This window comes from Macadamia integrifolia, unplaced genomic scaffold (genome assembly GCF_013358625.1).
Source record: "Macadamia integrifolia cultivar HAES 741 unplaced genomic scaffold, SCU_Mint_v3 scaffold537, whole genome shotgun sequence".
In the NCBI taxonomy this organism is placed as follows: domain Eukaryota; kingdom Viridiplantae; phylum Streptophyta; class Magnoliopsida; order Proteales; family Proteaceae; genus Macadamia; species Macadamia integrifolia.
Window position 1 is genome coordinate 363,349 of NW_024870478.1, and position 14,366 is coordinate 377,714.

General features: G+C 40.6%; 1 protein-coding gene across 1 annotated transcript in view; it reads right to left on the reverse strand.

Annotated features, from left to right (window-relative positions):
* LOC122069136 overlaps positions 1-14,054 on the reverse strand; it is a 39,627-nt gene extending 25,573 nt beyond the window's left edge. Inside the window, exons 1-5 of the mRNA XM_042633069.1 lie at positions 13,610-14,054; positions 1,751-1,840; positions 1,040-1,168; positions 617-908; positions 319-437 (exon numbers count right to left, since the gene is read on the reverse strand). Coding sequence (XP_042489003.1) covers positions 319-437; positions 617-908; positions 1,040-1,168; positions 1,751-1,840; positions 13,610-13,627 — 648 coding nt within the window. The 5' untranslated portion in view covers positions 13,628-14,054. The remainder of the gene's footprint in view (positions 1-318; positions 438-616; positions 909-1,039; positions 1,169-1,750; positions 1,841-13,609) is intronic.
* Positions 14,055-14,366: the final 312 nt, after the last annotated feature.

Sequence of the window (14,366 nt, forward strand, 5' to 3'; positions counted from 1 at the left end):
AATATCTTAGAATTTAGAAGTGGAAGTTGTTTTCTAACTTTTTGTATTGGATTTCAGTAAAATATTTTCCCCTTTTTTAATCCTTGTACAAATTTTAATCAGTTTGCACTAAATCCTGGAAAATATTTAATTGAAACAAGACGAGACTTGGTAACACAAATTATTTCATCTCCTTTTGTTGATGACTGTACCACTTAGAGTCTCATTCAGATAATACATTCAAAAGGGAAAAAACTTAAGTGTTTTAAGTTTGTTCAAAGATTAAGGTAAAGGAATAGGTGAATACTATTAAATTGGCTTCTGAAATTTGGAACATACCATGTCAGATTCATAAACAACCTCCTCACAGATGATCATAGATTCAGGGATTTCTAAAGAAGAATCACCAATTTTTAGATCTTCTGATGCTACCACTCCTCTTCCCGCTCCTTCAACATCTATATTACAAATGAATCAAGGAAACACAAGTGATCAATAATTACATTCTCTTTCCCCTATTATTTTCCAGCCCACTTAAACAGAGAAATAATAACAGTGCCACCTTAAAAGGCCAAGTACTCACACAAACAAGAAAAGAAGAAAATTTACATTGACAAATATCCAGGTGAAAACTTACGAGCAATCTGCAACCTCGTTCTCGCACCATTTTTTTTACCCCACTCTAATAATGTCTCCTCGGGACCACAGCTACACTTTTCAGTCTTTACTTCTTCACAGTTCTTGTCCCCAAAATCTCTTATCATATCAACAGTTACATCATGTAATTCATGGAGATTACCAGTTCTCTTATGCGCAGAACTTGAAAGTAAGTTATCAATTTGTGAGAGGATTGAGTTGAGTGACTCCAGCTCATTCTTAGGGCTGTAATATTCCAGTGGTTGATCAACTCTACCAAAGTAAAGTTCAGTCTGCAACAACAGTGAAACTTACTAACACAATGGCATACAAATTTTATATAATGGACCCAGGCTTGTAGACAGTTTCAGAACATGTCTCTAGTGTCTAAAACCACATGCGGTAGCAGAAGACTGCAGTCTACCTCATCCAAGTGTATGATTCTTGCAAACCGAAGAGCTTCTTGCAATGTATATTTTGCCCATTCTGATGATTCGAACCTTGAAAGGAATACCCTTATCTCAGATTCATAACCATTCTTTGGTAGTAATCTCTGTCGACAGATAGAAAATGCAAGGTTTAGCTGCAGTTAAAAGACAAGAAAAAACCAATTGGTTGGAGTAAAGAGAACTAAAAGAATTTATTAGAAAGTAAAAAAGGAGACATAAACATTACTTCTTTGAACATTATATATATGGGAAAAGATATGTTAAATTAGGAAAAGAAGAACGAAAACACAAGCCAAGATTGCTGATTAAGCCTGGAAGGAGTTTCATGCCTGATACATTTACTGATTACCCTGGTTACATGGTCATTTATGATATAACCATTTATCTCGAGTTGAATTTTCATGATGAGAGACAATTAAGAAAGGGGAAGTCATCCTTCCCATCCATTGTACAAATGTTGTCCAACCATAAATGCTTGATTCATCATTCATTGCATAACAATATTGTACAATAAGTTGACAGTGGAACATTTCCTGCAAACACATTAGCTTTTAACTCCATACATTTTAAGAAAAATCCCATACATTTTAAGTGGTTAATTTATCATAACAGTTTATAGAACTACATCTATAATCTAGAAAATTTGGATGCATAAAACAAAATACAGCAACCATATGTAATCTTACCTTCTTCTTCTCAACCAAAGGATCATCCTCAGAGAGTTTAAAAACTAATGAATAGCCATCGTCACTTTTTGTCTCAACAGATAAATGTGGCTGCATAGAATTTTTTTTTTCCCATTAGTCATAATAATCACAATGAACTTAAAAAATGAATAAGTTCACAAATTTCAAAGAAAATTCTTTCGTTTACCCTTTCTAATTTTTTTTTTTTTTTTTTTTTTTTTTGGGGGGGGGAGGGGAGGAGAGATTCTTCCCTTTTACTTATTATAATTAAACTATTTTCAGAACTTTGTGATGCAGGCAGACAGAGTTCTAAACTGAATCGTTCTCAAATACACACACAAACAAATGAGAAAGCATAATAACAACAATAATAATAATATAATAAATAAATAATCTAAACAAAGATATTCTATACTGACCAGTTACGTTCTACATGACCTTATTGATTTTTTATTTTTTTTTTCATATTCATCAATAACCTTGTCAAGACTCAATACAACGGATAGACAACAAGAAACAGAAATGGATTTCTCTCGTGCTCACTTTCTCCATCGACAAATATCAGTCCACATCCCCAACTCTCTCTCCCCCATCCCCAATCCACTCTTGCCCCATTTCCCCATAGCCGACACTCTCTCGCTCACCTCCCCCAGCCCTGACACCCTCCCACACACCTCCCACATCCCGATTCTCTCTCGCTCACTTTCCCCATCTCTGAATCTTCCTCGCCCCATCCCTGCCTCTCTATGCTCTTTCTTCCCACCCCTGACTCTCTTTCCTTACCCCCGACCCTATACACCCACTTTCCCATCCTTGAATCATCAAGCAGCAGCAATCTGCGGACAAAAGGAGTTGGGACTGTTGACCCACCTGGATGGTAAGCCCCAAAGCGATCGTCAGCCCTAGGATGCTAATGGAAACCCCCAAATATCTTTGGAAGTTGATGGTCAGATTGGGAGATGCAAGGATTCTTGATTTCAGAAGTTTAAAATAGGAAACTTAAAGAAGAACCTGTAGAGGAGAATCCAGCAACAGATGGGGCCCTTCTTCCGGTCAAATCCATCATTTAGGATGTCCAATAAAACCCCAAAAGTGATCTTCAATCAGGTTTCTGAAAGCTGAGATCCAAAGGTTCTGACCTAAAACAGGAAACTGAAGTTGATCTTCTGGAATAGATGTAAGCTGCTGCTAAACATCAAACCCTGGTTGACTGTTTCCCTTGAGGATAGGAACAAAACCCCAAAGGGGCTGATTGAGTTGAGTTCAGATGGGGGAGATCCTTGTGATCGATTCCTGCCCAGAAACCCTGATTTTTGAAACTGATGTTAGAGTTCTTGCTTGATCTAGAGCCTTTAATGGAAGCTGTTCTTCAAACACATTTGGCTGTACTTTGTAACAACCTCAACAACCTCTAATTGAGTAACAAAAATGACAATTCGATGGAAGATTAAAAGGGGGAATGGAGGTGGTTGGAATGGGTATCTCACCCCTCTATGTTAGGCATCCCACCTCCCAAGTGACAGCTTTCTCAGCCTAGGAATTAACACTCAATCTGTCTGAAATCAACTTTTTTTTATTCTATTCAATCAATGGCCTCTTTATGGATTCAGATCCTCTACAATTCTTAGATGGTGCAGTGCTACCTGCATCGCTGGACACCTATCCCATGCCACATGGAGGTTGAGGTTGAGGATGAGAAGAGAGAAAGAGACTTGTATCCTCTCTACCCGACTCGGTTTTTTGCTCAGGTCTGTTCGGTGATCTATCCCCTTTTACATCTCAAATCGTGAAACCGAAAAAGGAAGGAGGGAACTTAGGTCATTGCTCGGCTGCTACACCTTCGCAGGCGGTTCCAGATTTAAGCTTCTCTCTCTCTATCTATCTCTTAGGCACCATTTGACAACGTTTCTGCTGTTTCTGTGTCTAGAAACAGCAGAAATGGCTTTTCACATTTCCGGAAACAAAAACAGATTTTTTGGTGTTTGAAAAACTTGTTTCTCGAAACGTTTTTTGCAGACATAATGCCACTAAAATACCCAATGATATTATCGGATGCCCAAAAGGGAGAGAGGGTTCGGTTGCCTCTTTTTAGGTTTAAATAGTTGAGAGATTTATCGGGGCACAACAGCCTTTTTTTTTCTCTCAAATTCGTTTCTAGAAACGACGAAACAAGTCCGACTTGTTTCGTCAAAGTCGTTTCTAGAATTGTAAATAGGCATAAATTTTGATTTATGTTTCTAGAAACGGGTGAAAAGGAGCAACTTTATCAAACGTCTTTTGGGCTGTTTCTCCGTTTCTGGGAACAAGAAAACACAGAAACGGCAGAAACGGAACGTTGTCAAATGATGCCTTAGTGCCTGATGGTTACATTCTAATTGTTTTGGATCCAAACAATGAAGCTATGTCGAAGCTGTTAATGGACCAGTTGAGTGAACCACGTGATCCGGAGCAGATCATATATTACCATCTCGTCCTGGAGTATCAAACGGAGGAGAGTATATAAATGCAGTGAGAAGGTTCCTCACAAGGTTGTGACCAAAGAAGTCAATAAGTTTGTGAAATTTGGAGATCAATTGGCTTATCTGTTCAATCTCGATATCCACTCCGACAGTCGAATTTCAGTTCAGGGTACGGATGGTGTTTTGTTCCCCATTGAAGAAAAGACAAAATCTGATACGAAATTGGTTCAAAACAATACTCTTACCACCACTTAAGCCACTGTTAAGCCCAGAAGAGGTGCGTCAAAAACAAATCTTTTTTCTTTTCTTTTATCTTCATTACTTTCTCAGACATTGGAATTCCAGTGCTTGTTTCACTTGTTTGTTATATCTGCCGGAATCCGGTGGTGTTTAGTTCAGTGAGATCGTCGGCTCCAGTGGGTGTTTATGTGGCTCAAATCATCTGTCTGGATTTATTAATTTGACACTCACTCTCTTGGTCCCCGTGAGTAAATTGAAGGAAAGGAACTCAAGGGAAGGGAAGTCTATCACCTTTGGAATGGGCTGGAGAAGATAGAGAGATGGAGACAGTGAAAAGATTGAACCTGCAACTCTGGAACTGCCTGAGAAGAAGGTAAAGCAGCCAATATTACGTGCAACCGTAGCCGGAGAAGAAGGTTTCACCAAAATGGACCTGGATCAAAAACCGGGTCTGGTAGAATGGATGCATGTCTCTTTTTCTCTCCTCATCCTCACCCTCCAAGTAATATGGGACAGGTGTCAAAATCTGCAGGCAGCACTGCATCGCACTACACCATATGAGAACTATAGAAGATCTCGATCCGCCTCTTTATAGGCATTAGTCACAAAGTTGAATGAAAAAAGGAAACTGTTGAATGGGGTAATGACTTGTGTCTAATATGACACCAACCCTCTTTATTTATAACAATGGAGAGAAGGTTCTAAAGAATTATAAAGACCATTAAACCCCTTAGGGTCCGTTTGGTAACTAACACTTTCCCTAAAACTCATAAAATCCATTATTACAACATTCCCCCTCAAGTTGGTGCATTGATATCACATATGCCCAACTTGCAGATAATAGGATGAAACATCTTACTACTAAGACTTTTAGTAAATACATCAGCCAGTTGTTCATTACTGGGAACAAAAGGCACAGTGATAAGGCCTATATCCAGCTTCTCTTTGATGAAGTGTCGATTGATCTTCACATGCTTAGTTCGATCATGCTAGACAGGGTTGTGAGTAATGCTAATGGCAGATTTACTGTCACAAAAAAACTTCATAGGAAGGGTAGCAGGAACAACCAAATCAGTGAGAAGACCATGAAGTCATAAGAGCTCACAAATGCCATGTGCCATAGCACGGAACTCTGCTTCAGCACTTGAATGGGCAACCACGGCTTGCATCTTGCTACGCCATGTAACAAGGTTACCACCAACAAAGGTGCAATAACCAGTAGTAAACCTACAGTCATCAAGGGAACTTGCCCAATCCGCATCTATGAAGGCCTCCATCCTAAGGTGATCATGAGGAGAAAAAGGGATGTCACGTCTTGGGGCAGATTTCAAGTACCGGAGAATACGTAGCACAACTTCCATGTGAGTCGAGTAGGGATCATGCATGTACTGACTAACCAAGTTGACGGCAAATGCTATGTCAGGGCGTGTATGAGAGATAGATCAACTGCCTCACTAATCTCTGATATCTCCCCTTATCTACCTGATCACCTTCCTTGCTACTCAGGTGACCATTAGCTTCAATAGGAATGTGTGCCGGCTTGCACCCTAACATTCCTGTCTCAAAGAGAAGATCAAGTATATACTTCCACTGAGACAAGTAGATCCCACACGAAGACCTGGCAACTTTAATGCTGAGGAAGTATCGAAGTTGTCCTAGGTCATTGATCTCGAATTCTTCACTCAAGTATCTCTTGAGGCGAGAGATTTTTTCCAGATCATCACCAGTAACAACAATATCATCTACATAAGCTATTAGAATAGCAATCTTCCCACCAGATCCCTCGATAAATATAGTGTGGTCGGCATTGAGAGTAACCTGCAGCAACTATAGCCTTATGGAAACGTCCGAACCAAGCACGAGGGGATTGCTTCAGCCCATACAGAGCACGCTTCAGCTTGCATACCTTCCCTTGGGTTTTGGAGCAAGTGAACCCAGAAGGAATGTCCATATACACTTCCTCCTCAAGTTCCCCATGAAGGAAGGCATTCTTCACATCTAACTGCTGGAGATCCCAATCTAAGTTGGCGGCACAAGCCAAGATAACACGAATTGTGTTCATCCTAGCAACTAGAGCAAAAGTCTCCTCGCAGTCAATCCCATAAGTCTGTGTCAAGCCTTTGGCAACAAGTCTGGCCTTGTACCGATCCACTGTACCATCAGCCTTCTGTTTTACTGTGAAGACCTATTTGCACCCAACTATCTTCTTTTGTGAGGGAAGACACCAGATCCCATGTGTCATTCTTCTTCAGAGCCTGCATCTCTTCAATCATTGATTCATAGCTACCTGCCATTGTGAGTCTGCACTCACTTCCTGCCAGGTATGAGGAATGGAAACAGAGGAAAAAGAAGACACAAAACTATAGTAGGAAGGAGAGAGTGAGTTATAAGAAATAATTTTAGTAATAGGATGTAAAGTACAAGACCTAATGCCTTTACGAACAGCAATAGGCAACTCAAGAGACTGATCAACAGAAGGAGAAGGAGAATTACCAGGGTCCAAGGGGACAAGATCAAGCTCGAGAGGAGACGACTGGCATGGTAGGGTAGATGCTGGATGTGTAGTGGTCTGAGTCTGCGCTCTGCGACTATACACTCGTATCTTTGGCCAAGGTGCAGTAGAAGTAAGAGTGTCACTCTCCCCCTAAAATGGGATACTAACAGGGATAGCAATTTCAAGAGACGACGGCACATCTTCCACAATGGAAGAAGACTCCTTGTGAAGAGGTGTCGCAGTGTAGTATAATGCAGATTCATGAAAGACAACATCCATAGTCACAAACCAACAGCGAGTAGGAGGATGAAAATACCGATAGCCTTTTGAGTAGGAGCATACCCCAAAAAAATGCATCGGAGACCACAAGGATCAAACTTTCTATAAGGATGATGATCGCGAGCATAACAAACATTACCGAATACCTTAGGAGGAATAGGAAAAGCAACAGAACCTTGGAGAAGATCCAAAGGGGAGTGGAAGGCATGGACCCGAGAAGGCATTCGGTTAATAAGATAGGCAGCAGTGAGAATTGCGTCACTCCAGTACTAGGGAGGAACATGCATCTCAAACATAAGAGAGCGTGCTACCTCACAAAGGTGGTGATTCTTTCGCTCAGCAACCCCATTCTGAGCCGGAGTATCCACACAATTAGTCTGATAAATCATCCCATAATCGGAAAAGTAAGCTTGAAAAGACCCTTCATAGTATTCCCGGCCATTGTCGCTTCGAAGGATCTTAATGGTAGCACCGAACTGAGTCTGAACCATACGGTGAAACTGCTAAAAGCAATAAAAGGTCTCACCCTTAGTTCGCATCATATAAACCCAAGTAGTTCGAGAATGACAATTAATAAAAGAGACAAACCACCGATAACCATTGACAGACACATAGCGGGATGGACCCCAAATACCAGAATGTATCAATGAAAAAAGGAGTGGCATTTTTATTTCCAGAAACAAAATAAGTGACTCGAATTTGTTTGGCCAAAACACATGGCTCACAAAAAAACTGACTCGAATTATAATTTTTAAAGGAAAAACTCTAGCTAAAGTTCCCAAAGGGGGATGTCCCAACCGACAATGCCACTGTAGTAACTCGAAGATGGGAGGTGACATAGAAGATGTCTGAAGAGCCTGACCAGAGACCAACGCCGAGTCATCAAGCAGATACAAACCACTACGTACCCTACTAGAGCCAATTGTTGCCCCTGTCACTAGATCCTGAAAAACACAATGAGACGAGAAAAAGTGACTTTGCAATTAAGACTGAAAGTAAGACTACTAATAAACAAAAGGTTAGTGGGAAAAGAAGGAACATGCAATACAGTAGAAAGGGATAAAGAGGAGGTGCAGCCAACAGAGCCCTTCCCCAGAATAGTAGAGTAAGTCTCATTAGCCAATTTGACCTTACCATTATCAGGACAAGTAATGTATTGTGAAAAAAGAAACAAACGGCCTGTCATATGATCAGAAGCCCCAGAGTCTATAATCTAAAGGGTAGAAGGGATAGACATAGTATGGCCACAAAAAGAGATACCTGATCCAAAAGGGGTGGAATGAGCAGAGCTTGCAGTGGCAGGTGAAGGAGAGTCTGAACATGTCAAGAGGAGCCGGAGGGTAGTAAGCTCGTCAAATGATAGCGAGGCTAATGAGGAGCTAAGAGCAGAGTCAAAGTCAGAGCTCTCAGTATGATTGGCCTGCCCAGAAGTACCAGCACGACCCTTCCCTTGCCCTTTTGCAGATGTATCAGCTGGACGACCATGAAGCTTCCAGTAGTGCTCCTTGGTGTGACTCTCCTTCTCACAGTAATCGTACTTCACTGGAGTCCTAATAGAGGAGCCACCAGACTGTGGGGCTACACTGAGGGACTACGTGCCAGAAAGAAGTGCAGATCTCTCAGTAGGAGTGGCAGCTTATTGTGGAAGCATAGTGCTACGTCGACTGTCCTCAAGTTGGATCACAACATAGGCTTGATCCAAGTTAGGAAAGGGGTCACGACTCAAAACCTGGGACCGCAACTGATCAAACTCCACATTTAAACCTGTCAAAAAGTCATAGACCCTGATTTTGTCCTCTCGCCTCTGAAACTTGGTGAAATCTTTAGCAGTGGAAGGAGTATACTCCTCATAGAAATCCAACTCAGTCTATAGTGACTGCAACTCATAGTAGTACTGTGACAGAGTAAGCCCTCTCTGCCCCAGATCACGAACCGTCTGGCGAAGCTCAAAGACCTAAGCATCATTCCCTGCCTGGGAATAGATATCCTGTACAGACTTCTAGATCTTCGTAGAGGAGTCAAGGAAGAGATAACCATGCAAAAGCTGTGGCAACTTAGAGTTGACAAGGAAGGCCATAACCAGAGAGTTGGCACACTCCCACTTGTCAATCTTAGTACTGATGGTTGGACGCTTCGTGGTTCCAATGAGGTACCCGTAATAGCCACGAGACTTGATGGAGATGCAGACTGAGCGTGACCACATAAGGTAGTTTGTGCCATTAAGCTTGATAGCATAAGGAAGAAAGGTAGGAAGAGTCATGGTGTCTCTGCCAGTAGAAGCAAATGAGATGGTAGATATGGTTGCTACTCACGGGGGCTATGCAAATTAGAAGAGACACTAGCCGGAGATAGAGAAAGCACCCAAATAACTAGGAAAAGCTAGAAAACCCAAAAATCGATAAAGGGTAAAACCCTGAGAAAATGAATTTAGGATAGCTCTAAAATAGAGACCTCAAACGAAAAAGTGGTCGGTACATACCACCTAATGTAGACTAGGGTAGAGGTCTAACCGAGTCTCAATCTGCAGGAACTTTGAACCCAAGAACAACCAAAAAAAATATCCACAATAATCCACAGCAGATTTATATTCCAGCAATACAGAATCAGACCACAAGTTTAAGAATATCAGTAGGTATGGATTTGACAACCAAACCAGACCCATCCATGTATCAGAAATTAACTTCAGCAACAACCCAGAAACAATACCGAACCCACAGAACAGCAACACAGGGATTAAACAAACCAGTAGCAATTTAGAACTAATAAAGTGACTATTAAAGTGCTAACAGTCTTCAGAAATCAGAACAAATACTCAGCAGTACAGCAGGTTATCGATCTCAAGAGAATAACAGCAGAGTCCAATCCAACAATGATTCTTAGAACTAAACCAAGAACAGATGGGAGTCCGTTCAGATTTAAGTTAACAGAATACTAAGAACAGCAGTCCAGAAAACTATTCAAACCAGCAGAACCAGAACGCAGAAAATAAAAACTTAAGTTCACTAAAAGACGAAAATCTGGAGATTTTGAATATCTTCCAAATGACAACTCAGAACCAGTCCTCCTTAAGGTCGATCCACAAGGTCAAAGGAACAATCGACCTCAATTTGAGGCCTAAACGAGGGCTGGAACTAGCTCCAGTAAAAGAGGCCGAGAGGTACTTTTCAGAATTTCTGGGTAGAAAAAATTAACATATCTGTTCTAAGCAGTAGCAGATCTATGAAAACAAAACTTGAGAGTAATTAAAGAGCAGTATGGAGTTACTTGTAGGGCCCTTCTGGACTTCACGCCGCAAGGAGTCATTGGATCGAACACCCACCCTTCTTCCTCGATCTAACATAAGAAAATAGCCATGGATACCCAGCGGCAGCAACAAGAGAGTTATTTCTTATTAGTCAAAATCGTGGCTCATAAAAAAGAGCCACATCATTTATTTATAATGATGGGGAGGGTTTACAAATAATAGTAACTCAGAGTTACTAAAAACTGATTACAAGAAGTTACTAAAAACTGAAAATTGGAATCTAATGAAAATAGAAACTAGTATTGACATAAATTAGAAACTAATTTCGGACTTCAAAATAGAAATTAAATAACTAATTAGTAACCCCATCAGCAGCCCAAATCATGGGCTGACTTGGACCAGATCTGGGTCGACCCAGTCAGCCACTTGGGTCGACCTTGGTCTTGGTTCTTCTTGTGTAAACCTTTGTCGGTACTGCATCACCACCATAAGGATAAGAGACACCAATCTCAACAAACATCAAGAAGATCAGAGCATCAAGAGGGGAAAAAGCATCCTGGCAATGAAAAAACGTTCTCAGGGATAAAACCTTGAAAAAGTGATGGAAAAAAAGGTTCTAGGTCTCTCAGATCATTATAGAAGAGAGTCTGAAAGCCCAGGGAAGGATGGGTGGAGGCTAGACACCCTCTTGGTGGTTTAAGAAGCTCCCACCAAAAGAGAGAAGCAGATGAGGAGAGATAGAGGGAGGCACAGATGAAGGAGGCGTTGGAAGAGAGAGAGAGAGAGAGAGAGAAATGACAAAGAGGTAAAGAGATGGAGAAGAGGGAGAGCCCTTAGGGTTTCGGATCCTAAGGCTTTGATACCATGTTGAATGGGGTAATGACTAATGTCTAAAATGACATCAGCCTTATTTATTTATAACAATGGAGAGAAGGTTCTAGAGAATTACAAAGACCATTAAACCTCTTAGGGTCCATTTGGTAATTAAAACCCATAAAACCCATTATTACAACATACTAACCAATTAGGAAACTGACTAACAACTTAGAAACCAACTAGGAAACTTACTAATTACTTTGTCAAACAATAGATAAATAAAAGGAAACTAACTGACTATCTAATTAACAAACTTAGTTGTCAATAAGACAAAAGGAATTAGAAGTAAAAAAGGCAACTAATTAAACTCCAATTGGCTAACTGGATGGTTGCTAGTCTCCTCCCTTGTAGCTGCAATCAATGGTTGTTTGAACTTCTCCTTTGACTTTAATTTTTCAACAGTAAGGGACAGCTGGAGGGGTCTTCTAGAAGATTCTTTTGACGCAGAATTGCAGGAACAGTAACTCGTCAACAATGTTTTCCAGCTTTTGGGCGAGTTAGTGTTGGTGTATGATGTCTTGTATTCCGTCGCAGTTTAATCCAGGGAGTACTGGTGCAGCACCTAGATAGGCAGGACGGCGGTCCTGCTAGCCGATTAACGGGCCGTGGGGGTTGCAAGGGGAACAGGAGGCCTCCTTACATAGCAGAGGGTGTAGGGGGCGCAGCCCCCCGCTCAAATTTTTTATTTGAGGGCAATTGTGTACTTTCCGGATTAAGGTTTTTTCGCTATATATTTGTAGCAAGGGTTTCTTTCTTTATAATGCAAGCAATACTGAGAGGTGTGAGAACGAGCGCTGTAACCCTATTCTCCATTGATAGTGAAGCAGGATCTCATCTCACCGAGGACGTAGGCAACCTTGCCGAACCTCATAAAATCCGTGTGCATTGTTTGTTTTGTTTTTCCATTATCTTCTGCATCGTTTTAGGGTTACGTTTCTACAGTTAGATGGGGCAATAAGAGGGCCAGATCAGCATGCCACCTGGCCTGATTTGATGGACTGAACTAAGGCCAGATATAGGGCAGAGTTGGACCATGATCTTGTTAGCTCGAGCTCTCCTCTTGGCAGCCATATCTACATCAAAGTCTGGATGGATTAATGTGTGTTTTTAGTAAAGGGGAAAATGTTATTACAGGGAGTAATATGAATAGACATGCGAGGGGAGATTTTAGAGACTATGACGGTGTACATAGAGGTTATGGTTTTGGAGAGAGGAATCAAAAGGGGATCTCAGTTTTAGATTTTTCTATGTCTTATGATTTATCCATTGTGAACACTTTCTTTGATAAGAGAGATGAGCATTTAGTTCCCCTACAAAAGTGGGCATCATATCAGCCAAATAGATTTCTTTCTAACTAGAAGGTACGATAGAGTGTATTGTAAGGATTGTAAGGTTATACCTGGGGAGAGACTAACCACTCAACATAGACTGATGGTCATGGATATGTATCTTATTTCGTAGAATCATAAGTTAGGGGAGTATATTTTCCGTAAGTTAAGGTGGTGGAGCTTAAAAGGAGATATAATATCCCAATAACTAGTGAGAGGGTAGGGGGAAACGTAATACTGAATGAACTTCCAGAGTATAAGTTTCTTAATTCTTCTTCTCTGATTCCCAAGTAAGATATATTAAAAATTTCTTTAGATGGAGAAGGTGAAATGAAACATAGTGTAAAGAGACTAAGCATTCCCAGCTGTTGAGAGATAGTGAACACTTCAGATGACAGAACTGAAAAAAAAAAGGGTGGGGTTGGGGGGGCTTATATTGGCAGCTATCTAGTTCTGATTAAAATTTACATTAAACTCTTATTCGGCACATCTTTTTAGACTATAGATTATACCAACCCATCCCCCAAATGAAGAAAAAGAAGAAAATAAGAAAAATAAATATTCATCATAGAAAAAACACCATTTAACTATAATTAGAAAATATGAAAAACGTCTGAGAACAAGTTGCTATCCAGGGTCAAAATAGCATCCAAGGACTTCCATACTCAATAAATGAAGCATACCCAGTTTAAATCAGTTCTGTTATGATTTATATCTTTCCAACTTAAAAAAAATGAAATAAGAAGTCCACAATACTGAAGAAAGAACTGCTCTACAAAAAATTCTATTTTCCTCTTATTTATTGAACTCTTCCCTCATCAGAATGCAAAATTTCAGAATTTCTTGAAATGGATCACCATTGTCAAAACACCAAAACATGACAAGTGTTACTACACGCAAGTGGAGAAAAACGAAGAATAGTTAGTTCGAATTTCTTACTGAACTCTTCCCAGTCATTCTTTCTGTTTCCTTTCGCGAATGAGACCCACTTCACTTTACGGAGCCCAGAACTTCCACTCAAAGCCAGAGGAAAGAAAAAGTGAAGGAAGAAAGAGATAATGCCAAAATAGTTACCCAGAGACCCTCAATGCTCCGACCAAATCAGAAGCTGGAAAATTTAGAATACAAAGAGAACGCAGAAATGAAGCTGGAAGAATGGAACTATGGAAGCAGAGAGGGGAGATCAACTCACAAAGTTGGAGGAAAATCAGGGTTCATGTAGACTGTTAAATCATAAATGGGTCTATGCAACTGGTACGGACCGGCTTGGACCAAATTATCTGAGCCCGGTTCTATTTGTTCGAATCAGGGCCTCAGCCTTCTGGTCTTTTGGTTCTTCCGGAAGACGACTCTTCCGTCACCCTCACTACTTCTCTGGGTATTTGTTCCTTTTGTAATCGCTTGACGTTCCTCTCTCTCTCTCTCTCTCTCTCTCTCTCTCTCTGTTTCAAGGTATGCATTTCGGAACTCACTTGATTTCGCTTATTTTAGGCTGTTCAACTCTCGTCAAAATCTGTTCGATCCGCTGGTGAAGGAAAGCATTGTAATGGAATTTCAATGCAAATCTGCTAATTATTCTTATAAATTGCCTCAATTTAGTTAAATTCTTTGCTACATTGTCTGACATCGTAGAGGAATTAGAGAAAAAGATGCATTCTTTTATAGGACAATGGCTAGAATTTTCCTTAATTATGTG